This window comes from Anopheles merus, chromosome 2R (genome assembly GCF_017562075.2).
Source record: "Anopheles merus strain MAF chromosome 2R, AmerM5.1, whole genome shotgun sequence".
NCBI classification, from domain to species: domain Eukaryota; kingdom Metazoa; phylum Arthropoda; class Insecta; order Diptera; family Culicidae; genus Anopheles; species Anopheles merus.
The window spans coordinates 488772-516486 of NC_054082.1; the positions used below are offsets into that span (position 1 = coordinate 488772).

General features: G+C 41.2%; 1 protein-coding gene and 1 long non-coding RNA gene across 11 annotated transcripts in view; one reads left to right on the forward strand and one right to left on the reverse strand.

The window, feature by feature from the left end:
• The window catches only part of LOC121588828 (zwei Ig domain protein zig-8-like), a 54284-nt gene that overhangs the window by 4409 nt on the left and 22160 nt on the right, over positions 1 to 27715 (forward strand). For 5 of the 10 annotated variants that reach the window (XM_041907226.1, XM_041907228.1, XM_041907225.1 and 2 more), the window contains exons 2-3: positions 2968 to 3400; positions 4796 to 4846. In XM_041907226.1, coding sequence (XP_041763160.1) covers positions 3319 to 3400; positions 4796 to 4846 — 133 coding nt within the window. In that variant the 5' untranslated portion in view covers positions 2968 to 3318. Of the gene's footprint in view, positions 1 to 2395; positions 3401 to 4795; positions 4847 to 27715 lie in introns of those variants that run through there. The other 5 variants (XM_041907224.1, XM_041907229.1, XM_041907232.1 and 2 more) reach the window with 3 other exon arrangements.
• LOC121588829 lies at positions 7862 to 8708 on the reverse strand. Its single transcript, XR_006004221.1, has 2 exons — positions 8377 to 8708; positions 7862 to 8282 (listed from the first exon to the last, which is right to left on the reverse strand). It is a non-coding gene; the product is annotated as an uncharacterized LOC121588829 (long non-coding RNA).

Consider the following 27715-nt stretch of genomic DNA (forward strand, 5'->3'; position numbering starts at 1 on the left):
TTTTCATTTACTTCAAACGAACTTGATGTTGTTTTATTTCATTAGTCACATAAATATGAACTATGTAGTGCAATTCAGTAATTATTTGAATACAAACATTCACTCCACTTGGCGCAATTGTAGCTAATTTCATTCCCCGTGAAAAACCTTCGCTCGTGTCGCGAGTAACCACTCAAATCTACGCCTTCAAGAAACCATCAAACCATAAACATCTACGTCTCTTCCTTGCAATTAACTCTACGATCAATTCCAAGTCCATTCAATCAACAGACCCATAAATTTCCACCACATCGAATCCGAATTCAGTTTCCAAAGCCACAAATATCATCTCACCTTCCTTTACTCCTACCTTCGTTCTCCCGAATATGTGCTCACACACTACTAACTTTTCCTGCCATATTCCGGCCTCTCTATATACTTCAACGTACCTAAACCACTACGACAGGCAGAGTTTGTGCTTGACTTACAAATAAATTAAGCTTATTTAGAGGCTGCCTATGTCGATGGTTCCGTATGGTTCGGTTAGTTGGTGCGGGTATATTGTGGTGCCGGAGCGGGTAAATGAATTGATAAATGAAATAGCTCCGAACTGAATGCAGCATTTTTAGAAGTAACAACGATGCCAATCTTGTTTTTCCAACCAGTACAGAAAACAAATCACCAACATTTTATTTCACAATAAAACCTACACTCAATCGCGAAACACTTAGTGACAAACCTTCCCTTCGCAGTATCTCGCGCTATTTGAGCATTCTAGACAAGACTTAAGCTCACTGAATGATACAGATGTTCCGATATTTCTCGATTAATAAAGCTCTCTAGGGAAAAAGTTCAAAATATATGACTTATTTCCGAGAACACTTAAGGCCGAACGAAATCGATAGCGATCTTTGAAAATTTTTTGGCCTACAGCGTGCAGACAAAACCCCAAATCAAGCACTTAAAGATTGAGCGATTGAGTGCTTTTATTTATATTTATTACAATCGATTGCCGTACTGGGACCAACTTTTTGCCGAGGAAAGCTATTAAATTGATTTTTATTTTATATCTGCTCTCGTTAGGGCTAAATGGTTTCCATTTCTTGTGCAAAGGAAAAGAAAACTTCCCCTGCCGAATCTTTGCTAATGTTCCTACGTTACAGCCTCAACAAACGAATGGCAATGTTAATGTATCGCATCGATTTTTTTATTCCTTTGCCGAATATATCCATTTAGCGATCGGTTGAATGCGTACCCATCGACGTTTTTCGAAAGCCTTACACCGTGTATCCGAGACGTTGCTATTAGAATGATAAGAATCTTCCCATCAGTTGGCAGTCCAGTCCGCGAAAAACATTGCGGTTTTCTTGTCTCATGTCAACAGCAGTGTTTACAACAACTCCTACTGCTGCTGATACGTCATCCATGAATAGTAGATTTTTTTATGATACACGTCATTGTCATAGTGAAACCTCAATATCTGATTGGCGCCGGGATGACAGAAATTTTGGAAATGTATTGTGTTGCTTTTTCTCACGTATACGACACTATCGCATGCGGTTTCTGTCTCAACTAATTCCTTTATTTTACTTTATTTTTTCCAGTCCACTGATGATCATCAGGAACCATTCAACGAACCAAAAAAGATCTATTTCTCGGACTGGAAATACAAGAACATGTTCAAGTTTTAAGCTTTTGGACCACATATGCGGAAGAAGCGATTAATTTGCAGTGTACGAGTGGACCTATATTCGATATTCGGGATTTCTTTTTAAATTTTTTCTTCAACAAACCACCAAGGCTAAGGACAAACCAACAATATAGTACCATCAGTTTTGCTACATTCAGCCAAACGAAACTGCCCCAAAATCGTACAGACAGCCGGGAAAAACTAAATTATGGCAGCAGAGGGCTGAGGAAATAACTTCCAAAACAACGACGTTAGACATTGAGACGAGTAAGCGATGGAAAGCTATGCTGATGCAAACTCTACTATTCCAAAAGACGGACTCAACTTAAAAAACAGACAAGATTATTCTTCTTTCTAGCTCTGGACTCATGCAAAAGACACCACCAGCACTTAGGATACGCACGGCATCACTCATCGACAAGCATAGACTGGTGAAACTGACTTACAAAAACAGCGTTTCTTTAAAGCACCGTACCGTACTGCATATCTGTGACTGAACAGTTTCTTCATGTTTAAGGAAACTACCGTGAACCACAATGAGATACACTATCTTCTTTTAGGTTAAGTTTCTTACAAAAATCGTACTGTATGGTTCTTCTGCCAAGAATGTTTCTTTAAAGCACAACACGATCGATACAACAAAACACTGTAGATCTTTTAAACCTTATGGAAAACCAAACAACGGTTGCTATTTTGGTTGCTTTTTGAACATCACATTCACGAGGGCAACGTCAGACAAACAACACCACAGCACCACGATACCCCATTAAATACTGACGAAATATGAATGTCCTTTCCATCTGTCAATCAATCGATCTGTCTGGTGCAATTTATCGAAATTGATGGCAGTGTCGCTTAGGGAACACGTTAGCAATCATCAAATCTTCCAATCAGAAATCAAAAGTGTTAAAAGTTCGGTCCCGCCTCAGTGAAGAACCAATCAATACATCCGGTGATGCTAGCAAGTGTTAGTGAGTGTAAGAGCCTTCATCCTCGATGCAAACGAATTCCCACCCGTCAAAAAGGGCCACAAAAAGGACGCCTACGGAGTGAAAAAATGTATATTTAGCTCGCACGTAAAAAGCGTCTGGCTCAGATTGGCACAATGTGAGAAATTTGTTGTCAGGTGAAAAGTGTTTGAATTTTCCTTCCACCACACCCTATGCTCATGCACGTGCAACCTGTTCGCGAAAGAATTTCTCGCCCTAAAAAAGAAAAGCTGTTTGCTTTCGATGTGCCCTTTCATGAGTGTATGTGTGTTTGGTATGTTCTCATGTGTGTACTTCTTCACTACTTAGCAACCGTGTCCGGTGGTATCGTTGTGTGGTAAGCAGCTGTACGACGGACGACAATACTGGGAAAGTCAAACCATACTTAAAGGCCAAACGGGGCGCTTTGCGCCTCAATCCGAAAGTGTTTCGCGAGTGTGTATTTGTGAGTTTGTGTGTGTGTGTGTGTGTCTTTATGTGATGTGAAAAATGATAAAAAAACGCGCAAACAGCTCATGCAGTCTCCGCCATCGCTCCCAGGTTTCTGTTAGCGAGTTCCCTGTAGATGCATTGAGCTGTTGTTGATTTTACCGTCGGCAGTGTTGCTGTCGTGGTTTGACTCGAACCACTCCACTGTTGGCAAACGCCACGCAGTCAAAGATGACTTTGAGCGGAAGTAAAATGACGGGGAAAAACATGGCATCATTTTCTACGACATTTCTACTACTAATATGGAGCACAGGTAAGCAACATAACAGAGCTGAACTAGGTTTAGAAAGCATATACAAAATGTACTTTTTGATCATACTTAAACATGTGTTTGATGCGTTGTTGGCTTAGATAGCTTATTTGAATGCTTATCTTTACATGCAACAATACTAAAATTCAAACATACTCAGATTTAATCGCGATCAACTGCCATTAACTGAGATTATTCGTTGTCATCTGTTCAATTATCTATTGTTGGTTGATCGGAATCAGTTACCAGTTTATAATCAATTCATGAAGTTGGATTGCGACATCTATCAATTCATTTCATTTTTTCCAAGTTCAAACGATTGCTCGTATTGCTACTGATAATTAGTTGCTATGTTTACATACGTTTTTTTTCATTACTACCTATTATTCGAAGTGTCCATAATATTGTTTGTTTAGAAAATGTAAACTACATTTCATTTGGGATCCCGCATCCCGCACCAAACACATCATTGATTTTATACTACCTACATTTTGCGTTGCTAGGCAAAGTTCATTTCCACGCACACAGTTTTACACCCACAAACACACACTAACACCATTGCAAGTACAAATCATACTAATCGCGAGTAACGGAAGGCACGCATACCTGTCGACTTTACGACGACCCGTGACGAAATTGCATGACATTTTATGAATAGCTCTTTGTGGTATGATTAATGACGCTACTTAGACCCCTAACGACGTGCCCGAAATCTTTTTTAACCAACCTAATATTTCTTCCCCGTGACTTTTGTCATTCGTATACTTCTTTTCCCCAGTGAAACAATATTGAATCTCTGGCAAAATGTACTATGAAAACTGTCTGTTTGTATCAGGGCGTGATTGATTGCAATACAGAAATCAAACATTTTGCATTAAAAGTTGTGGAAAGACAATATAAAAAAAAATACATGTGAAGAGAACGTCATGGACTGTAATACCACGTGAACCTAAAGCTTTTGGTAGTCGAGTTTTGTGTTTCTAATGCCTTCTAACTTTGACACTGAACTATTCATTAAATAAAGCACAATAACATGGCATATGCTAGACAAAACCCTTTGAATATTTAGCATATAATTATTGAACAAGTTTCATTGACTGTGATGAATTTAAATTTGACTTTAGTTCCTTTTCTCAAACAATTTTCTTCTTCCCATTCTGATTGAACAGTTGCTCTGCTTTTTATTAGGACAAACAATATTCTCATTCGTATATACAGTTTAATTTCATGTTTAACTAAGGGTTAGATTATTAATATTTGCTCAATGCCTATGGACAAATGAAGCGGTGATTTGCGCAATTAGTTAGTACAATAAAAACGATGAATCCTTTTCTCCCTTACTATCGACGATTGCTCATTTCCTGCTCTGTTTTCACAACTTTATTCCCTTCTCTCCAGAATTAACCATTGGCAGCATTAGAGTGGACGAAAATCGGGATAACAGCGAAGGTACCTATATACAATATTGCTATAACTTCTCTTTTGCGTTTGCGTCAAATTGCTTCTTGCTTGCATTTCGTAGTTGCTAGCGCTCATTTTGACGGTAGAATAGCGGTTTCCTTTATGCATTTTATGATAGCGTTCGTTTATCTGCAAGATATGTTGCAGAATGAGTACCTTTCACACTGACCTTTGTGGTATACAATGACAAGGAAATCCAAAACTCATTGCCAAAGCTTTTCACTCTTCGCTTTATAGCTCTACATACAACAATTCGCTTAGCACCTTTTTAAAACTGCATTGCTTAGCATAACACTCACACGAATATTATGTTGATAGCCACCAACCTCCACCAAAACTTTCTAGCCATGAAAAATGCAATATCCTTACGGCTAATCATAAACATGAAACATTATCAACGACTCATATTTCAACGGCTTTTCGTCGGTCCGAAAGCTTCTCCGGCAGTGTTGAATGGCGGAAAACGAACTCAAGGCGCTCTACAACCACGAAACGGCCCGGCAAAAATGACTTATGAAGGAAACAACACAAAAATGGCACCCAAACAGCCAGCCAGCCCAAACGCCGCAGCAGGCAAATAATGCCAACCTTTTAACGGAGCTGATTATGATAATTAATTCATGTATTCTTGGAGTGTGACTTTCAACCGTTTTGTTTCTTTCCCTTTTTGTCTTCGGGCTGCTTCCCGCCGTCGTACGTACGTATGCCACACCGCCAATATGCGCATTCTCCCATTTGGCAAATAAAAATTATTTCCCTAATTGTTTCAGTATGGTCGGTCTCAGCTGTCCTTTCGGAGCATGATAGCAGCTCTATGCAGGAGCTTTAACCAAGCATTGTTGGCGAGAATGCCAACAGTAGCCGTTTCCCGATGCGCCTTTTTAAACATGGAAATTATTTTTCTCGCCACCGCTTCTAACGCGCGTTTTATTGCTTTTTCACTCATAAAATGTTTCCGTTTTAAGCCAAATTTCGCTCCCGTTGCGCCCGACATTTCATAGGTAGCACAGTTTTTTGTTATCTTTTTTATGGTTAGTGCATGTTCTGGAAACAGCAACTGTTCTCTGACACAACAAAACAGATCACAAAACATAGCAAACTAGACATATACGTTTTATTATTATTATTATTATTATTTATATATTTGTTTTACTTGCACTGAAAAGCTTACACCTTCATTTTATTTACATTCCATTCAAAGTTTCGTTATTTGAGATGCTGTATGTTGCTCATGCATTCTTAAAAAATGCCCACTTTCTTTCAGTATGACTATACTTTTTTATCTCTTGGCATTCTCGTTATAGTCTTCTCGGCATAGTCTCGTTCATACTTTGTAGTTCCTTTCTATACATAAAATATTATTGCCATCAACGTCACGATCACAGCTAAAGAGCGTTTTTTCAGCGTATAATCAACCTTTGCTATCCGTTGTTGCATCGTTCAATGAAGGATGTATTCAGCTGAAACCGCAACGCCACTGATTGCATTATCGCGCGCGACGCTATTCAAACGCCATGCGAGCTTCCTTTCGCCTTGATGACACCGATGCTGCTAACCCAGGTTGCCGTTCGATGCTTTAATTTGCCAACCCCTTTTCCTTGCCACTAGACCCTTGCCTTTTCAAAGATAACTGATCTTGTAAGGTTCTCGCTCGACATTTACCCGCACGAGGTATCCCTCGGTGACATCCTTGTTGGCACATTGCAGCGAATACGCTTTTATACGACATACACATACACAAACACAGAGTCAGTGAGCAAACTAACCGACATCCCTGTTGCCTGACCAATCCTCCTGTCTTCATCCTCTTTGCTTTACTTTGAGATTGGATTTCCTCAAGCATAAATAGCGCAACCGCGGGATAGCGTCAGCGTGCTTTAATCATGTTCCTGCCCTCACGTAGTCTACGCTGACATGAATAAGTTCTGACGATGGTTCCATTTTAACACCTGTTCCTGTGCTTCGTGTCGTCCTAATCCTTTTTGGTGATTTTTCCACCGGTAGCGCTAACCAACACTCTAGATAAATGAACGGAAGCTGAGCCAAAACTAGTTACAACAAGATTCTCAGCATCGCCATTCCAGCGTTCAACGTGTTCAACGGTCGTACAATTTTCCACAATCTTTTCTTTCGTCTTTCAAAGATGCACTACCATTCACGAAGAGTGCAAGCATCGTGCCCGTTCCTCCGACTTTCGTCTGAAGACCCACTTTAGCCCAATGCATTTTGCAAAAGTAAATTTAACGGTTTCCCGGTTTTACTGAAAAACATAATTATCGCTTTCGTACAAACACATCAGTGCACACACACACACACACTCACTACATGTAATAATACCATGTGAATGTTCTTCGCCTGACTCGGAGAAAATTGTGTTCATAAACTTTCCTGTCTCTAGATTCGCTTCAAGCCCGTCCTTTCCATTGTTTCCCGCTAGCACCAATGTCTTGCTTCCTCAAGACTGTGCTTAATTCTTTACTATATGATCAACGGAGTAGAAGAGAGAAAAAATGGGAACTCTTCTCCCGTAACATTCGCGTTCATTCCAGCTAAAAGGATCCGGTTTCGCTTGAACCAATGCTGGCAACTGTAGCAAAGCATCGATGAGACAAAAAAAACAACTCAGTGACAAAACTTTTCATACCATCTCCCCTTTTTGCTCACTCTACACATTTCACCTCAAACTCTCGGGTAAATTGAGCTTCGCACATCCCTTTCCTGATCCTTTCGAATTTCTCTACAGTATTTTTCCTTCCGGAAACACTCATCTTGCACACGCCGGTAACACTCTTTTGGTTTGCACCTCTCAGAAAAAGCATGATGGTGCGAGTACAGTTACGGTAGCCGAATACCTTTGAAAAGAGCATGGTACAACATCTAGCTACTTGGAACTCCTAGTTTAACGTATTTAAATTCAGTTCCCAAGCCCCCGCCCAGGAACGGTACGGAACGGCACCGAGAGTCCAAAGAATGAGCAGAGAGGTGAAATGAAAAATGACGACATACCTTCAAGCAAAACTTTCTCGCTTGTTTAATTTAGTCGTTAATTAGATTATGCATGTCAATTGTGCAATTCTGAAAGGACGAATCATACCCCGCTTACACTGCCAGTACCGACCAAAGAAATGCTTCAAACAGACAGCTCGGTGTGTCTGACAAACATGCCACGTAAATTGCTTCAGTCCATGCGGCTCACGCTTCCTCGCTGTGGCCATTTCTTTTCGATGCTTCCGGTTCAACTGAATGAGCCACAAATTCAAGCCGTCGTAGCAAAATGAGACAAAATTAAGAGGACAAATTTCATTTCGTAATTCGCGACACTGACAGGCGAATGGAACGGAACGGTGCTGTATTTTGCCGTGGATGAATATGCCCGGTAATGGGAATAAATGAATTTGCAACCAAACTTAACACCGTGACTTTCCTACAATTTGTGACCATGGGAGGAAATTAGAACGAAAGACAAACACACACAATTAATTTATTTGTTTGAAATTATTTCATTATTAAGATTATACTCGGCAGGAACAGCAATGCAATAGGGCGAGCTCTTTGATGGTACGAGTCTTTTCGAATTATACATTACCACAAGGTACATCTGTCGTTAGCAATTCAAATGACTGAAATTAATTTCTTACTCATAAGTTTTTATTGCTTCACGCATTCGAAACAGTTTGTAATCGTTCAAACAATTGCTCTTCCCTTAATTAAGAAACACACTTAAACTAAAGTCTTAAAATTACCTATTTTCACCTTCATGGCTTACTAATAGCCATTGCTGAACAGTTAACTGTGCAAATGAACGGAAGAAAGTCATTAAGAGAGCAGAAACTGTGGATTAAGTAACAATTGAATGACGGAAATGACACGGAAATCGGACCATTTTTTCTTCCGATTAAAGAACTTCATGACTCCTTGTTCGTAGAAAACGAAGAGATTTTTAATTATTGCTGAAAATTAGTAGGACTTAGTAAAATTAACTTTCAATTAACATTTATGCTACGTCACTTTTAAAAATAACTCATTTTAATTAAGCAAAGTGAATATTTCATCCTCCTTCCAATAACTCTAAAATTGGAGAAAATTTCTCAGCAAATCCTCAGAAAAAAGATCGCATCATAAATCAAAGATATTTTTGAGTCTATCGCCGGTCTTCCATTTTCGTTCTCGTATACAAATCATTGAGTTAAGCAAGTTGTTAGCCGTGAAAAGAGGATTTTTTATCTCTTCCTTTACAAACAACCATCTTGGCCGTCTCTCCATCGCCCTGCCATACACAAGCTGACTACTGTCGCACAAGTCGTGTGCCAAACAATTGTGTTACAAAATTGTGCTCTAGCACAACTGCGTCTATGCTCGCACGCCAACAATGCTGACCTTTTCGGGATGCTGTCCCAAAATCCCCCAACACCAAGCGAAAGGATACAAGCATGGGATAATTTATCGCTATTTTATGGAAAATTTACGCACAACACTTCACGCGTCGTCCCTCCGCCGGCTTATCATGTGCCTCGTGCAACAGCCACCCGTTGTCGTCTGCATGTACAGCGACACTGTAGGGCTTGCGCCGACTGGGGGCGCCTCGAACACGCATGTCCTTGGCGCGTACAACGAAACACCAAAATTCAAGGACCATGTTAACTTCGCGAAACAGCCTGTTTCAGATGCTTAGATTTATGATGATTACCAATGCAGAAGGCTAACGACATCGGCCATCCAAAAGCTGTGAGACATTCTTGCTCTCTACCTCCACTCCTGGGGTAGCGGCAACAGGATACTGGACAACCTACTGATTGCAAATGATTACTGCTGTGATATTTGATTACAATGTTTTATGATGATCCCACTCTGATGGGATAGCCAATAAAAATAATCGCCGAGCCAACTGTGCATGGCCACACGCATCACAGGTTTGTCTGCTTGTTTTTCATTAGCTATGGTGTACATTTGTTTAAGTCGTATCTCGTAGAATATTGTAATTTGATCAAAATACAAAATCTTCTATTCCATATCACTAAACTTGTATCCAAGGGGCCCGTGGTATCCTCTGGAACAGTCGTCAAATTGCACGTTTAACAACATGCCCGTCTTGGGTTCAATCCTCATAAAGCCTGCCCCCCCGAAGCAAGGGCTCACTATACGGGTGCGTGGTATCTAATAAGTCTCGAAAGCATGTGTAGGCATGACCGGCGCAAATCGTTACGCCAGTTAGTAGAAACTGGTATCCTTGCTTGAGAAAAAGATAAGTATTGAATCCTTAAATTCAGTTCCGAAAATCACTACATCTTCTTCTTCAGTATGTATTGGAGTACTTTTAATCGAAAGCCGAAGGAATGATAACAAAGTCTAGGGATGGCAGTTTTTTTTTCTAAGAGAAACTGTGCATATTTTTGGAAAGACACTCAAATCAAATAAAGATTATCACCAACAATACCTTTAATACTTAAAAATAGTCATTCGTTGGATTCTTTAAATACTGCGGAGAAATGATTATCTAGAGCTCTTTGGAATCCACATCGCTTATTCACACATAATGCATTGAAAAGATGAGTTCAGGTTTCCATCTCGCTAGGTAATGTTTGCCCTTAAACACAACGGTGAATCGCGTAATTGGAACTTCCTCCACAACATGAATCAATTAATAAACAAAAACAACCAACCATTGATTATTTAAATAAAATAGAAATGTCAACACTTTTTGCTCATATATGCTGAACCAGCAAGTCGTTAAACAATGTATTTTTAATTACAATGCAATGGTATTACAATTTGTTACTCTCCCACAAGCCTCGCTAGAGATTCCCGTCCAAAAGCTACACTTTACACAACAATGGCACAGCAAGTAAACCAACACTCTACCCACGTGATACTTTCATTATCAGCGTGATACTTGTGATTATTTTGCAACCAACAAAACCACTCATCGGACAGGTCATCGGTAGATACCGACATGTTTTTCTCCGGTCATCCAACCAGTACTGCATTTCAATCACATTCTCACACAGCATCTGACATGATTTTAACACTGTGGCAGCCACTATCACTGCTGTGCCAACTATTTATTTACATTATGCACAGTTGATGCCATCGGACGAGCTGTCCCCATCGATCCGTGACCAAGGCAACATATTGAATTTCGAAGCAACTCGATTGCAGAATCAATTTTCACTGCACTCGGGATATTCCTCCTCGCCATCCTGATCCCGCTGCAATCGACAACGTAACTAGTTCTTGGAAGGGGACGCATACTTGGATCGTTTTCCACTGAGCGTTACGTGGATGAAAAATCGAAATGCAAATAAATTGCTAGCAGTTCTACGAATTTAGTAAGCTATAGATGTCTACATTTTATGATCTAAACTCTTTGTGCAAAGCTATCCCAACAAGGGTTACTATAAACATTATTTACCGTGAATTGCAACAGTGAAACAAGCATCTACCCGTCATGAGCACCAATCCTGCTGATAAATCTCAACAACATTTTCGCTTTCATTTTCTACTTAGTAAAAACTTTGACATTCAACTGTCCAAAGTTGCTGCGCCTCACTGGCCCAGCATCAGGTGCTTCGGAATAGCATGCCCAATTAATCACGACAACAAAACTCTTTCAGTCAAACGTTTTGCTTCCAACTCCATGTCAAGATAAACTTTTCGAACTCTTATCCAAGTGTCAGCGGCTCGATTGAGCGGCTTCAATAAAAACTGGCCTCGGACAAGATGAAAAATATTTGGTAGATGATATGGGTAGGAAAATGTCCTATCCGTTCTTCTTTTGCACTGTTCCGGGTCATTATTTACTGAAAGAAACACACAAAAAGCTAGTTCATTGTTTCATTGACGATTAATAGTCTAAATATTGCAAATATCTATTCAAAACAATGCATCTCCTAGTTAATGATAACATTGATCGCTATTGCGCAGTTCATTCCACAGAATGCTGCCAAATAAGCTCAACAGTGTTTATCTCATGTGCGCGAATGAAGCATTGAAAACGTACAAATTTCAAATATCAGCCAAATTGATAAATCCCACTGATGTAAGCCAAACATTTCTACATAAACCCTTCAAACCCATACCTACTACACATTCCAAACATCCATCCCTAAAGCTAATCATTTCAATCAAACTAACGTTCTTTCGACGCCACGGCACCTATTTTGCGATATCGAAAGAACCATCAACCTCCAAAGCTTTTCGCACAAAAGGTTACTACCGTTCAAACAGCTGTAGACCTTTTAAAGCGCTAGACTTTGTTTTGTATCGCAAATCCCTCGCCAGCACGGGATGGAATGTTGCAAAAAAGGCTATGAATTCGAATTTGACACAACCTTTAGGGACTCCCTTGGGCTATCGGGAACACATCGAACGAGGTCGACCTTGCGGTAGAATCTTACAACCCACAGAGGAAACATATTCCATCCCTTCCGACAAAGATGATAGTACCAGCAATCCAACGAATTTCGGTACAAATCTTTCCAATATGCGTGAAATATGCTTCCGAAGCCATTCGCTCCTTTACGCTCAGGCCACTTCCACAACTAGCTCACCTTCTCCGCATCCATCATCAAACTCTCAGCTTATCGAATTTCCATCCCATCTCACAGTTGCAGCAGAGTACCGCATAAAATACGCCGTCAGAGGAGCGAGAAAAAAAAGGCACCATCGATCCCACATTCCCCCGAGAGCTCACGACTCGGTGCCGAATGTTGGTTGGATATTTCGGTCCGATGGAAGCGTTATATGAATATTGAATGAATTTTGCGATTCCAGTCGGATTGCCCAGCTTCATACTGAGGAAGGGGTCGTCTGCTTTCTGCCTCCTTTCGTCGCAAACCTGACTACCCTGACCTCGGAAAAGCCGCTGAGCCTAGGTGCTGATTGTGCACAGCGAAATCGCTACGATCGTCGCACACCGAGCCAACCATGGAACTTGGCAACGGCTGGAAAATTGAACCAAGCGTGAAGAAGGACGAGAAAAAAAAACTCAGGGAATACGACCCTGAGGGAAAGTGGTGTTAGCTGTGGTTGGCAAAGCTGTTGAAAAGGAAAATGACGATCGAAAACTTGGAACCACTCATCGTGTCGGAATGTTTGTGTCAGTGATACAGGCTGCATGGTGGACGGGGAACGAGATGTAGCTCGCGAAGTAAGCCTTACACCCATTTCTGGAGTCACCAAGCCGACAACTTTTCCATACCTCACGTGTCCGCATGAACACACACACACACAGATATTTTTTGTTACACTCATTCTCAAACATACATCATTCAGCAGAACATGCCTGAAAAGCAAAGAAAACTTGTACCGTCAAAGGCGGTTATGGCGTTCTTCGCTTTTTATTTATGCGTATTTGCTATCTTCTCTTGATGGAATATATGGATTAGCTCATGAGAGACCTAGTTGCAAAGTTGGAAGAAGTATTATTCGTGTAATGTTTATCTCCTGCAGAATAAAAGTATCTCTTGCTGCTTGCTTCGCTTTCATTACCAAACCTCGAAGACTAACGAAATGTTACGAACGATCACCAACGCCAAACAGTTTTCTACAGCCTCATCAGCGAGCCTTTGTCATTGGACTTACGGATCATGTGCAAAACTTTTCATCATGTTGTGTCTACCTTCGATCAGCATTTCCAAACAGGCTCAATCCCTCCTGTACCACCTTGCAGAGCTTACCATATACAAAAGCCCAGTTGCTGTTACACCACCTGACATTTTCGATGGGGTACTTTTTTTCCTTTCTCCGATAGATCTTTTGATGTTTTGACAACCAAAAACAGCGAAACATTTTACAGCACGGCACATTCACCGATACGGTGTTGTGCAAATGTTTGAATATGCGCACCGAGTGCGTGCTCAAGTTTTGCATTGCGTTGCCTCACATTTTGTTATTTTGCCATTCTGTTGATTTGCTGTCACCGTTCGTTTGTTACATTTTGCAGATATGACAGACAACATCACAAAGGCAAACATTGGAGTACCTTCTGTCATCGATACATGTGTTTACTTTTTATTATCACTCCTTGTTACGGATTGTTCAGTAGGCTGAGCAGTATCTTTCGCTGCTGTTCGGATATTTCCACCCTGTCGTATTAAACCTGATTCCAATACAGATGTAGTAATATTTGTTTAAAACAGCTGTTCAGATTTTTCTCTGTACATCCATTTGCTTCACGGAAGCCTTTGATGCCAGTGCTTTTCTATAAACATACACACCTTTACGTTTTGAACTTGACGGACCTGGATGTTGCGTCTACATACATCGGTTAACGAACAGGGACATTCTCGAAAGGCAAATATCCACTTCTACCAGATGGCACCAGATGGAAGTAGTCGAAAATCTATCCAAAATAAATTCAATTATTTCCGCCCGATAGAGCTGTCCTTTGCTAGGCTACAGATGACCATTTCAAAACTCGTTCTGTTTGCATCAAAACTCCGACGTTACCTTACACTATCATTTCTGTGACAGATTCAATTTCGTACCAGTCCCATGGGAATCATACCACTGGGCAGTTGATCTAGGACATTCGCTTGACTCTCCTGGCGGTAATGTAAATAAAAAAGTAGCATTAAATTAAATCAACTCAAGTCGTTAGCAAATCAAAACAGTGCCTAACGAACGGGTCACGGTCTCTGGGTTGCGTTCAACGTTTTTGACAGGTAGCAACAACAAAAAACAAAAACATTTCAAACCAGTTTAGCTGTTTGTACAGTCCTTGTTTATCGATTCCATGGGGTCAAACGAGAAAAAGCCGTCCAGGATACAGCCTGATTTCTTTAGAAATTACTTACTTCATCGGAAATGACGAATGAACAGCTACTGTTCGCTCCATTTCTTTGCCTACATTCATGTCATGCGTCGTTCAATGTTTAAATTGTGTTAGATTGGAATGGAGTCTGGAAAAAAATGCTGAAGATTTGACTTTAGTTACAGTTACTGAACAGTTACAGTTACACTCAATCTTGAGAATATTAGATGATTCTTGTGACATGTGTTCCATGAAAAATAATTAAAATTTTCTCCAGCGGCATTTATCATTTATTCCAGAGAAATCCCAGTTTACTGAAAAGGTTTCATACACAAATACAGCGAAGATATCAAAAGTTTACCCAACCTACATCCCGTAGTATTTCTCTTCGTACTGCTTACTTTCTGAGAAATCCATCAAATATTCAAGCGTTCGCTAACAATGTCCCCAGGTTTTATTCAATCGTGCGTTAGTGCATTGGGTCTGTTTAGGGACAAATTAAACTTTTGCCCCAAAAATAGACCTGCGCGACGCCCCTTTCATAACACCACATTTCTTGCTTACTTCCTACATTTTTGACAAAACTTTAGACCCACGCTTGGTCAAACCTTTTCTTAAAACATTTCTCTATACAACCCGCACTTCCAGCTTCCAACCTTTTAGAACCTCTCTCACTCACATCACATCAACAATGAACCTCCATCAAGGGCATGTCGTACTGCTGCCCGGAGGAAATGCCAGATTTGCCCGCACTCGTTATAGATACTACAGTAGCCGACCGGGATCATTCCGGGTCCTTTTATTAATTAAAAACTTTCTTCCGGGTCACTGGAACAGTGGCACTGGAGCCGCACATAGCAGAAAATAGGACCGACCACTTAATTTGAATGCCAATAAAATTGCCGAGGCTAATTTCTCCCCCTCTATTGCGCTCGTTCCAATGCTTGGACAAGCGGGTAATTCGTTAATTCGTGGCAAAAGTAAAGTTCGCGTTCCGGTCCGTCTACGTGATCCCTTGAAAAATGCTGTGCCGCCATTTTCCAGCGCACAAGAAAACTCCCGTAGCTAAGGCACACTTCTAACCGGGCGGGCATCACACATAAATCGTATCGTACTAATTATGAAATTAGCGCCGTTATAAATCTGTTATCTTCTGGGCCTCTACCCTCAAGGAAGCGTAAAGCTTTACTGTAGGAAAAATCTTTTGATAGGAAGGAAACGCCATCCTCCATATCAGCATCTGGGCCCCTTATTCTAGCACGGAGCAAAACGGCATGTTTTATGGTGCCTATTTCTCGGTCATCCTCACACCTTGCGCTTCTGCTGCTGTTGCTTTCAGCGTATCCTTCACGGACCTCTTCCGGATGATCGCTACGTGCGAACTAAAGTCAAGATTAAAGGCAGACAATAAACTTTACTTCTTTTCCTTGTGCAAACCTCTCTCATTCCTTTGCATACATATACACATAAATCCAAAGTTACGATACACTGCGGAACCGCAAGAATTATAGCCCGGAAGGCAAAATTTTGTAGCCTTCGAATGAATATCAGTGAATAATGAGCAATAAAATGCTTCATTGCTACTGCTGGTGCCCTTTCCAGTGCTCATCCAAAGGCATTCTCTGAAGCATAAACACATACTTTCATGCTCCAACCCTAGTGCATTTGCAAATGGTATGCGTGAGAACTACAACAACATCATAGTATTAAATTATTTGCACTTTAAACGGTTTCAAACTGCCATAAGCCCCTGATTCAACATTCAAAATTGTTAAATGTTTGCGTGAAAAAATGTGTTACATTAAAATAGGAGCTTCAAAATTGGTTGAAAAGTCAGAACGTTACTTTGCTGGTGCTTATCGCTATCCGTCCCGTTACGCTAAACAAAATCAAACCAAATCGATAGTTTTTATTCTCAATAACTATTTACTAGTCTCTATAGTCAACGTGCTAGATCGAGTCTACGTTCGTTTCTCTTTGCAAAACTCATTTCTCCATTTCTTTCTGGTTGGTGTTCGTTCAGCTTTATCTTAAAGTGTAGATTGATGGCATCTCAACATGAAAGCTTTCTTTGCCACGATTCTCTCGACGGCTGCGGATACTAGAAAACAAACCTATTGAAGCGTCTAAACAAAGGTTCTTTTATCACGATTCATCTTTTCTTTGAAAGTGAAAAGAATTGTATGTTTCATCGTGTTGCTTCTTTTGCATTCCAGCCTATCTGAAAACAAACAGTCTACGCATCCCCTATTTATATAATACACTGAATCCAGCGAATACATCACTCTCTTGAAAAGAATTTGCCTAACTGTGCCAGGCATCAGTGTACCAACGCCAGCAAGATAGAACCAACATACCCCACCAGCGCTATCATCACCATCACTGTCAGAGTCATTACTGGTTAGGAAATTTTCAGCTACACCTTGCTATCCGGTTCCACGTACCTGCATAAAGCCTAAAAGCCTTACACCCCTTTTGTTGCTTGAATGTCCTAGACTAAAAGCGTTGCGGTTTGGCTGTTTGCTGCGCGAAACCACTATAAAACGAGAGTGCACATAAAGGCGGTATACTACAGAATTCACGCAAGCATCGCTCATTTCTTCTTCATCGGAGACCTGACGCAAATAAAAAATCATACTCCATGTACCAATACAGTATGGTTATGGTTATTTGAAATAATCTTTAACATTTTACAGACCATGACGTGATTGTTTTCCAATATTATCACACCTTATATGCTTGAAATGTTGGCTTTTATCATGCTTTGCAGTTCACATAATTCATTGCTTGTCACTTAAGGCTGTTAATTATACGAAAAAAGACAATCACTACAAACATGCGAGTTTACTTAACTGCTTCCGGCAAGCAACAACTCGTTTCCATAAGGCATGAGTTTTCTTTCGTGACAGATAGCAGCACAAAGCCCGTAAGATATTTACGAAGCGAAACGGAGGTACAACCGTTGCTGTTCCTGTTGTGCCATGGCCAACCATTTTCTCTCCTTCTCTTTAGTTCTGTTTATTTACTCCTCTTAGCTTTGCTCGCTCAGTCTCTTGCTTTCCTACTCACACACGCTGTTTGTAAAATTATTATGCAACAAAAGAAACAACCCAAATCCTTGACACAAACACGCTGCAGGCATTGTTGCCAATGCTTCCTTTGGTGTATCGAAACAAAGACGCTCGTTGGAAATGTTACTCCATTATGTTTCTTTTTTGTCAAACAAGGCTTCGGATTCCCCAGCGGGAAAGTAGATCGATTTTGGCCGTGAATATTTTCAAGTGTTGGTGATAGTAGTAAAATCTGATTTTTTTTATGAGTGGTTGACAATTTACTGCTTAAAACAGCTTAAAATGTATACAACAGTGCAATTCTATGGTTACGAGAAGGATCTATGCACAATCTAGCATCAATGAATGTGACAATCGCGCTTGCAACCCATCAGTTTTAATAAATATTCCTTACATAATTCGCTTTCTGCTGCTCGTAACAGAATCTACATCCTGCTACATATCCTTGCATGCACCATTTACTGTAAAACCGCCCACCATTTGGCGCATTATCTCCGCGATTTCGACGTATTCTGATCATAGAGCGATTAATAATCTTATGTTCACGATTCAAAACACAGCCATGGTCATAACTTACATAGTGGACTTTGCCTCCGAACATAATTTTATACATCCACGAACGCCTAGCATAGGATGTATGATGCTCAATAAATTCCCCAACAATCCATGCGTTTATGCTCTCTACGCTGATTGATTCGTGGTAGTGGCCCAATTTTAGTATCGTTTAGATTGTTCCGCTAACTGCGCCCACAACCGGTCTACGGGACCAGCCCCAAGCAGTAATGGTTTGTTAGTTAGCACTGTAACATTTCGCACATGCCACATCGCACATACTCGCTAATTCTGCCCAACTTACAGCGTTCCAATGTTCCGTGGGTACGGTAAAACCGGGATGAGTAGCAGGATATAATTATGATTTATTTACCACCATAATTCTCGCATAATTGCCCTTTGCCCTTTTACCTTCATTTTCTTTCGGATACGCGCATCGTCCGAACCGAAACCGAATGCAAGGCAACCAGAATAATGGACTGCTGCCTGGAAGGTGCCTCCTACTAGTAGGCCACATCGTGTCTTTTCATTCCCGCTTGCGGTTTCCTTGCATTCCCAAAAGGGTTTGGCCTACGGTCTGACTTTTGGATCGCGACAGGGCCAACATTTTTGTCCCATTCCACGCTCTGTGCAGCCGTAAAACGCGTTACAGAACCTAAGGCGAAAAAGGACGAGCACAGCAAAACCAACCCTCACGCCGTTTGCGCCACGCAAATAGCCACATACACACACACACGGAACCATTAATTTAATGAACGCTATGATGATCTATCGTAATGATCTTGGCACGTTTTCCAAGGGTACGAAGGGTAGGATTTGCCTGCGGAGCGGGTATTGTGGTAGGATACGGCTGGTCGGTTTTTGGGCCGCTTGGATGATGACGGAAATGATGAATACAGTCGTGAATTGTTTGAATTTATGGAATTTGTTGCCGGCTAATTTCCAATGCTGCCGAAGCGGCCCCGCCAGGATGAACTGGCGAAATCCTCACAGCAAATAGAACGGAAGCCGTCCATAAACACGGAAGTGTGTAAATCATACCAAACGCATCCGCAGACGAAGCAGAACGGAGCGGTAATTGATTCAAGCGGACCATTAACACGATACAGCGGGATGGCTTTCGTGGGTCCCAGCTATCCGAGCAATTTGCCGGCCACCAGACCCAGTGCTCTCTGTTGCTTTGTTTTTCTCGCTAATGTACTATGCCCGTTCCACGTTGCAAGCACGTTGACACTTTTCTATCTCTTTGTTACGTCGCAAAAACCAATCAGCACGTCCGTTTAGACGCCCCGGTTCAGATGGGCATCGTCGGAAAATCAATAACGTCATCAGGGCAAACAGGCAGAAAGAAAGCACTGCCCCAGCGTTCGGCGGGAAGAATATCTTCGCCACTAATCCGCCCACGGAACCATGCACACAAAAACACGACAATGTTTGCCATGAACAACAATCAAGATTAGAACAATACTCACATCGGCTTTGGTTTCGGTGTTGGCTTTACGACTACCTGCCTGCCTGCCTTATCTTATTCTTTTATCGGCGTCATCGTGTAGGCTGAACGAACGAACACGATACAAGCTATCTCGACGTCTGCTGAACGAACGAACTTTTAATCTGAAGCTTTCTTGCTCATTCTTAGTCATCGGCGGCAGCTTATCATACCTTTTCTTGAACACGTCCCAACGAAACTCGAGACGCTTCTTCGAACGCCCATCTTCGGACATGCACACAGCGGCACCGATCGACTTATGAGCGAAAAGTTTCCTCCATTCGTTCCGCCTAATTGGCATCGCAGCTTACTTTATGATGTATCCTGGGGGTCAATTTATTTCGCTCTAGCCGACCAGGGCCCGGAGGGAAAATTATTTTTCCACGAATTTGCATACCATTTTTCATTGGACTTTAACAAAAGTTCTATTTCTTAAAAAGCGCTCATAGTTATCGCCCGATGGCAAAAGACAACACCGAAAAGCGATGGAGCTAAACAGATACAAACCCTTGGCAACAAACTGACTGTGTACAAAACATACATATTTATTATCATCAAGTGACAACCAAAGCCATTTCCATCATTTTATTTTGCTCGGGACCGGTGTTGATAAAACAGTTTGTCGATAGAATTTGATACAGCAACGGTTCTTTTTTCGACAAGGAGCGGTAGTTCATATCACGAACTATTTATTCAACAACCATATTGCCCACGAGACTTGTACACAAGGACAGATGATAGAATTGTTGTTTTGGGAATCTATCTCAAGCACCAAAATTTGCTCACTAATTGGAGCACTGCTCCAATGGCAGAGGAAGTTTTCCGTCTAATTTATTTAAAAGTTGTTCATCTACAAAATATGACCCAAGGGTTTCCCGGCCTGTGTGCGCAGGATGAACCTGCTCATTTGAAAGAATTGGAGCTGCTTTTTTGGAAAGTGCAGACATATTACGACATCGCCCAATGAGCTATGACGCTACCTGATCGTAGTTATGTTTTCCGGGATAAACGGTTTGACGAAACAATATTTTTCAAGATTAATTGAATCATCCTCCATTACCGAAAACAACTCAATCTGTTTCATCCTGTCCCGGTTCCACCAAATTGTTCCTGCTATTAAGCTATTGGCTGATGATTCGATTCATTTCATTCCGCAAACCAATAGATTGGAAATGGTTTGATTTTTTGTCTCGTCTCTGAACCGATTATGGGAGAGATTTCCTTCCCCTTTTTTGAACCGAAAACACAGCTCTATGGAACGCCGAACACCGCAAAATCCAATGCACAAAAAAACCCCACGCTGACCTTAAAACCAATTTGGGGAAAAGTTCAAAACCCAATTTCGAATGCTTCACCGGTGTCGGGGTGTATTGGGAGCGAAAGAAGGGGGGCGAAATTTCTCAATGAACCTTTCCGTTCTTAATAGCCTTATGCGAACGCTAGCCTCCGAACGCATAAAACATACCGCTCCAAGGCACATGTACCGCCACATGTGTGTGCACACGTTTCGTGGAACGAAGCACGGAAAGTAGTGGTTGATCTGATATCTAGTATACATTAAACTGGATTTTATTTATTCGATTCGAGCTTCTTCCGGGGTTTCGCCACGCCACCGCGAAACGACACGGTACGGCGTACCACGCGCAAGCCCGCTGAAACTGGATAAGATTGCGGACCCATCAGCAGCAGCAGCAGCAGCAAGCAACCCTTCGATCCACTCTTTGGCGAAAAAAGCACCCCGAATAGCCAAGGGAGAAAAGTCAAACTACAACTACCCTTGGGTAGAGCTTGAGTTTGTGGTGAAGAATAAATTCTTGCTTCGCTTATCTTCTGCCCTGCCCCGAGCCAACGCAAGCCCCGAAGCCTGGCTTCTATTGTTTTCCCTGGTTCTTTGCCGAGCCTGTGTAGCCGCCGCGGTGCTCATGGCACGTTCATTGGGCCATCTCCATGATGGGTTTACGAAGAATTTTATTTTCTTGTTGACTTTCGCTGTCGTAGTCGAGTCATCTACTTTCTCCATCCCGTCCCCGTCCCTTCAGCCTTGCCAAGATCCTTCCGACTTTAACCAGTACACAGCGCCATAGGCTGTTGATTTTAAGTGGAAAACATTGATTGCACAGCCCCATTGCATGCTGAAGCAAGTAAAATAGTAAAATTTACATCATCCTACATAAAAGCAGTTCTCGCTCACGGAAACGCTCTCCCTCCAGCAGTTACTAGCTTGCTGCTTCACAATGCAGTTCCAGTGGAAGCATATCGCGTGCCGGTCTGTGAGCGAACCAAACCTGCCAGGCAATGGTCGTAAAATCTCGGAAACCTTAAAACTACTCGGTAGAAAGTGAAGCATTTCATTGCGCAATAAACATGCAGTAAACACTGAAACGAAAATCTCCGAGCACGTTTCTTCATGATAACAACAGATTTCCTCCACACTTTCCCGCGCATCTCCGAAAAATGTATTAAAGTTGTTGTGATCTATGCTGCTCACAGCTCCGAGGTCAATGTATTAGGATATAGTGTACCGGTGACACTATCGTTACATTTTCACGATAACACGCTCCTTGGCCAATCGGTGAAAATGTTTGCTGCAGAGTTCTAAGTATTTGATTCAACTTTGTGTTTCTTTTGCTAATTAGTCGCAGAGGAAAAACTTTCAGAAACTTCCATTGTTACCCGTTTTTCTACATGTTATCCTTCACACACTGTGCTACCGAACAATCAGACCGAGCAATCTTTTTGCTTCCATAAATTGTTTACTTGCTCGGCAACCCACCACGGTTTAGTGGCCAACCCCGAACAGAGGGTTATTTCCGATTGTTGATTTTTGGTTTTCACCACAAATTTTCCTTTCGCTGCACAAGCGAACCAATCTGGCGAAGAATCATGTGCTCGTATAAAAACCACCGTTCTGCAAACGCCCCGTATTTGCCACGACCATCAACCGGAAACCACTTCGCAACTCGGATGTTAGTTCGCGGTGGCACCGATGGATTTGGGGCGGAATGGAAGTGTGTTTAAAAAAAAACTTTCTTCGCACGAAACCATAACAAGCACATTCGCCGTTTCTGTTGCCGAATGGAAGACGGCAAAATTGATTTCTGGAAGATTTATTGGATAACATCCAGTATGATGCCATCGGATAAGCGACGCCGAGCGATAAGCTAGTTGCAGAAAACGTTCTACTGCTTTTCAAACAAAAGCTGACCGGCAAGCGGTTCTGCGGGGAAATGAGAAATTGAAAATGAAAAAACAACCAACTCCAACTCTCCAACCGCAACAGGCAACATCACACACTACGGCACCATTGCCTCACTACAGCGACGCGTCCTCACTTCCGCCCTTCTAAAGGCGGAAATTTCTGTCACTTTCTTTAAGGCAAACTCTTTCACCCGTTAACCCCACAACCAGTCAAGGGAATATTCACCGCAACTGTGCTTGCTCCAACGCTGCGCTCACTTTCCAGCTGTCGACATTCGTTTTACTCAAAATGTGGCCACAAACTTTTGGAACCCATCACCGTTCAAGTGGATGTAATCGATCGTTGTCAGAACGTTGGTCATGCGACACCACTGCATTGCCCGAATATGTCTACTCTACGATGCAATAGCGTGGCTTATTTGTATGCTCCATCGGTGCGGAATGGTGCCGTCCTGCTCTGTGATGCTAAAATTATAATTGATGGTCCGCTTCGCAATCGTAGCGAAAATTGATGACCTTTCCTTAACTTACTTTCAAAGCACTTAAGAACTGATGCTAGCGTTCACGGTTTATCGATTTAGCTTGAAAAAAAAAACAATCTACTGATTGCGTTTTCAACAATAAATTTGTTGAAATAACATTCCATATCAGTACATCATTCTTGAAGCGTGCAGCAGCTCTGTATTGTTGGCAATTGTTATTCATTATTCCGGCTATAATATTCTAAAAACGTACATTGATTCTCGAACGAACGTATCGATACATGTGTCGGTCGGATCTCATTTCCATTCCTTTCATCCAGCGCTGCTATGATGATTTTCGATCGACTCTTTAAATGCTGTATCAAGCTTTCACAGTACTCGGTAAGAGCTTCATAACACAAAAGTAGCGAAACCTCCTGTCCATCCACACACCAGCATTCATACACTGCAACAACACAGGCCAACTCGGGCCGTTCGATTCTTGATATATGCAAATGTTTTCATTCGAGCAATGCACATTTTACGCTTTTCGACTTTTTCAAGCACTTGATGGGATTTTAAGCATCGTTTCAATGCCACCGCTCTACTAAAAATAAATCTATCATCAAGTCCTTAGCCAGCATTAGGAAAATGGCTTCGGCAATTTCTAACCCCCATTGTCTAGTATTTTTACCGTCGTTAGCACACCACCCCACAATCACTTAGAGTTTTTATGGTTCCGTATTTCACTCACTATTTTCTATAATCCGCTTTTGCTTCCTCTTTATGGTGTTGGCTTGATCTACTTAAACCAGAGCTAGGCAGCTAAGTTTTTGTAGTCATTTGCAGTTTATGCTGTTATGCACAGCCACAACAAAACAAATAATGCAAGAAATGGTTTCTCCAAATTTACACCCATCTATAACGTTTCCTTTTTCTGTTTCCGAACAAAATTCATCATTGACATTAAACATTTCAGTCTATATTTCTTATCAAAAGCCTTTGTGTTGGGCCATACTCTTTTGTTGCATATATTTTCTTTTGTCTCTGCTCAATATGCAAATTTGGTGCCATTTTTCAATGTTGTACGTGTGTCCTCCCGAGTACTCAACGCTACCGAACTCAGAATCTCAGTCGCACAGTATAGCAACACTAAAACAAAGATCGTTTTATTCTAATGTCAAAATCCCAACATCACGACCCTCATAGAAATATTTTTGGTACTGCCTTTTTCTGCGAAATTTCTACATTGTTATATCTCGCACATCTATTAACACGATAAAAAACCCCGTGCAAATTGAGACCATTTGATTTAGAACCATACATCGTTTTCTATGACAATCAACTAGGAAAATGAGGGCAACCAGTGTATGGCGAATGTATTCGTGTAACTTTCATTGTCAATGATAGCAAAGATAAAATGAAATATGTTTAGTATTCTTATTCAATGTTTGAGTGTCTTTACGAAAATCATAACGTTTCCAAAGGTCATTCATCCACTACGCCCATTCAGCTTTGTACATCCTCTACATGCATCCTCTGCAGTACAAATGAGAAAGGGTAAGGTTAATTATCTTAACATTCCTTCCAACACATCCCTATTCATCCGTAAAACATAGCAACCACTTGAAAAAACATCGCTACAAACACTGATACCAGGTTGAACATACCATAACCTTTCCGTTGTTTAGTCACATGCTAATACACTCGTACAAGCACTGAAATGAAATACATTCCTGTCCGTTTGTTTGCTATGTTTTTTTTTTTTCGCCCATATATCTAACGACGGTTGATTTTGGTCTTCTTGAGACGTGATGAATTTATTTCCTGACCTTACCGGCATTTCTCCCAACCTGGAGCGTACGGAACGGTACGATACGGACGGATGATGGCATTCGTCTTATCACTTGTGTTCGAACGCAGCCCTACAGCACTATCTTACCACTGCCGAATTTAAGACCGAACAAAAAAGGTACTCATGTAAGGATGGAGACTACGGTAAACCTGGAAACTTCCGGACGACACAGCACAGCGTTCCCATTCTCGTAGCAAGTAGAGAAGAAACATAATCAGCACCAGAATAAATAATAAGCTCCGATGTCCTCGAGACGTGATTGTGATGATTGGTATGGTTTGCTCCCGCTACTATGCCTTTCACATAATACCTAACAAGTCTACTGAAGCTCAATGACTTACACCCTTAGTCTGTGGTCAGTTCGCTGGATTGATAATTCGCTTGGACGTTCCTACGGCAATGACGGATTAGGTAGGCTTTGATACGAATATGGAATGTAAGATTGGATGATCAATTAGTGACACCGTTTCAATCGATTGCCTAAATTTTCATCTCACATGACATTATAATCCTATCCGTAGTATTCCTTTTACGAAAAGAATCTCGGATCAGCGCTATTTTTTTTTTACAGGCCTCTTTTACATGCAAGCATCTCAAAGCAGAGATACACAAACAACGCTACAATACAGTACGCTCACGTTGAACACAAGCTTACATAAATCACCACACCAATCCACCTTGCTCTAGAATCAATTAACTCTCCTCTTCCTTGGGCTATTCTAACTTTCTGAGATATGTGTTTGTTTCTAGTTCATATTGTTGAATTATTTCACAGCGTTAAGTTGTCCTTCCCCTGTCAACATAGATATAAAATGTCAACCCTCTTTAGGATGACATGTTGCATTCTTTACTAAAGCCTATCGAATAAGGGTTCAATGACATCTAGCTGTCTAAGCGGTCTGACCTAATCTATGAAGGGCAGTAAAAGAAATTCAGTCCAGTGTTTGGATCCACTAGCCATTACCATCAATGCTTTCAAATAAAACTTAATCTTCCATTAATCCTACGAAGTTTTACGACCTAACTACTGAATGCTGGCAACGCATAAAACACGCGATTCCTGGTACGCGATATCACGGGGTCGAAAAGCAGAACGGAATCAATTTACTCATTAAACACTTCGGTTGCATAGTCTTTCCGAATGGTATTTTTAATCCTCCCTACAGTAAGAACTTCAAATAGACTGTGATCCAAATTGAAAGTAAATACTTTCTTCAAGATGTACATTTACTCTCTATAAGCTTCGTTTTAATTATACATTCTATAAACCGTTGTATTTATTTCGATTTTCTGAGCACGTAAAATGCTCCCAACATTTTAATGACTGTTTCACTCCGGCTGTTTATTTTCTAACCAATTTCTACTTGCTTTTGTGCGGGTGGATTAGTTTTTTTTTTTTTGGGTTTCTCTCCACAATATACGTTTAGTAATATGCTACCTTCACAAACATTGCCGTTTCTTGTTCTGTTTATGCCTCTGGCACTGCATAAAAAATGCAAATCCATTGCAAGCATAAACTCTTACACCGAAATGATCGTGCGTGTAAATGAGTGGGCCCTTTTTCATGGTTTCGGCACTGCTTTGGCTGGTAAATAAAAAAGAAATACGAGAAAAAACAAGGCTTCCAATTTACACGTTGTTCTTTCCTTGCCAAATCAGCACAAGCACTGTTCTGTGTTGCGACGCATCTACCGTTCTGCCATTACGCCAGGTTAGAACGACGACGTAATCGTTTCGATCAAGAAGCACGCCATTGGTACCGAAATGTGTGAAAATCTCAAAACGTGCTCTCGTGCTCATTTCCACACATACCATAGCAACTATAACAGAGCATCCCCGCTCAAAATGTGCTTGCGAAGCAACAGCAACGGTGACAATTTTATGGTTCCTGCATTGGTAGGCAAATTTCCATGATTTCCTCACACTCGAGATTCACTGTGGGGTTGATTTTTTTCTCTTGCTTTCCTCTTCAACCACTTCAAAACTTCACCTGTTTCATATGACCTGTAAATGTATCTGTAACTTGTCCCCATTCCCACACCAAACATCACAAGGAATACAGATGAATGCACATTAAAGCTATCTCTAACATGTCCAACACTTTATAAGTTGATGTACAAAATAAAACCAAACTTCACTCACCATATAATTACAATTATGTTTATCAAGCAAGGTTTTCGTTAAGTTTTTTAACATTGTTTTTTTTTATTTCGACCCTATATGTGCGAACCTAACCTTTCTCAAATAAAATAACAATAAACTTTGCACGCTCATCGACATTGATGCAGCACCAATAATGTTACATCCTAACTACAACCCATGTTATTGCTTTTGCTCTACCGTATCCTTTATGTTATGGGGATTCACATGAGGTATGAAGGGATACCGTGCTCTGTTGTATCACGATAACAACGAGTCTTAAGCCCACATGGAGCAAGTGAAAGGAATTGAAAACGGAAATCCTTTTTATCTTTATTGAG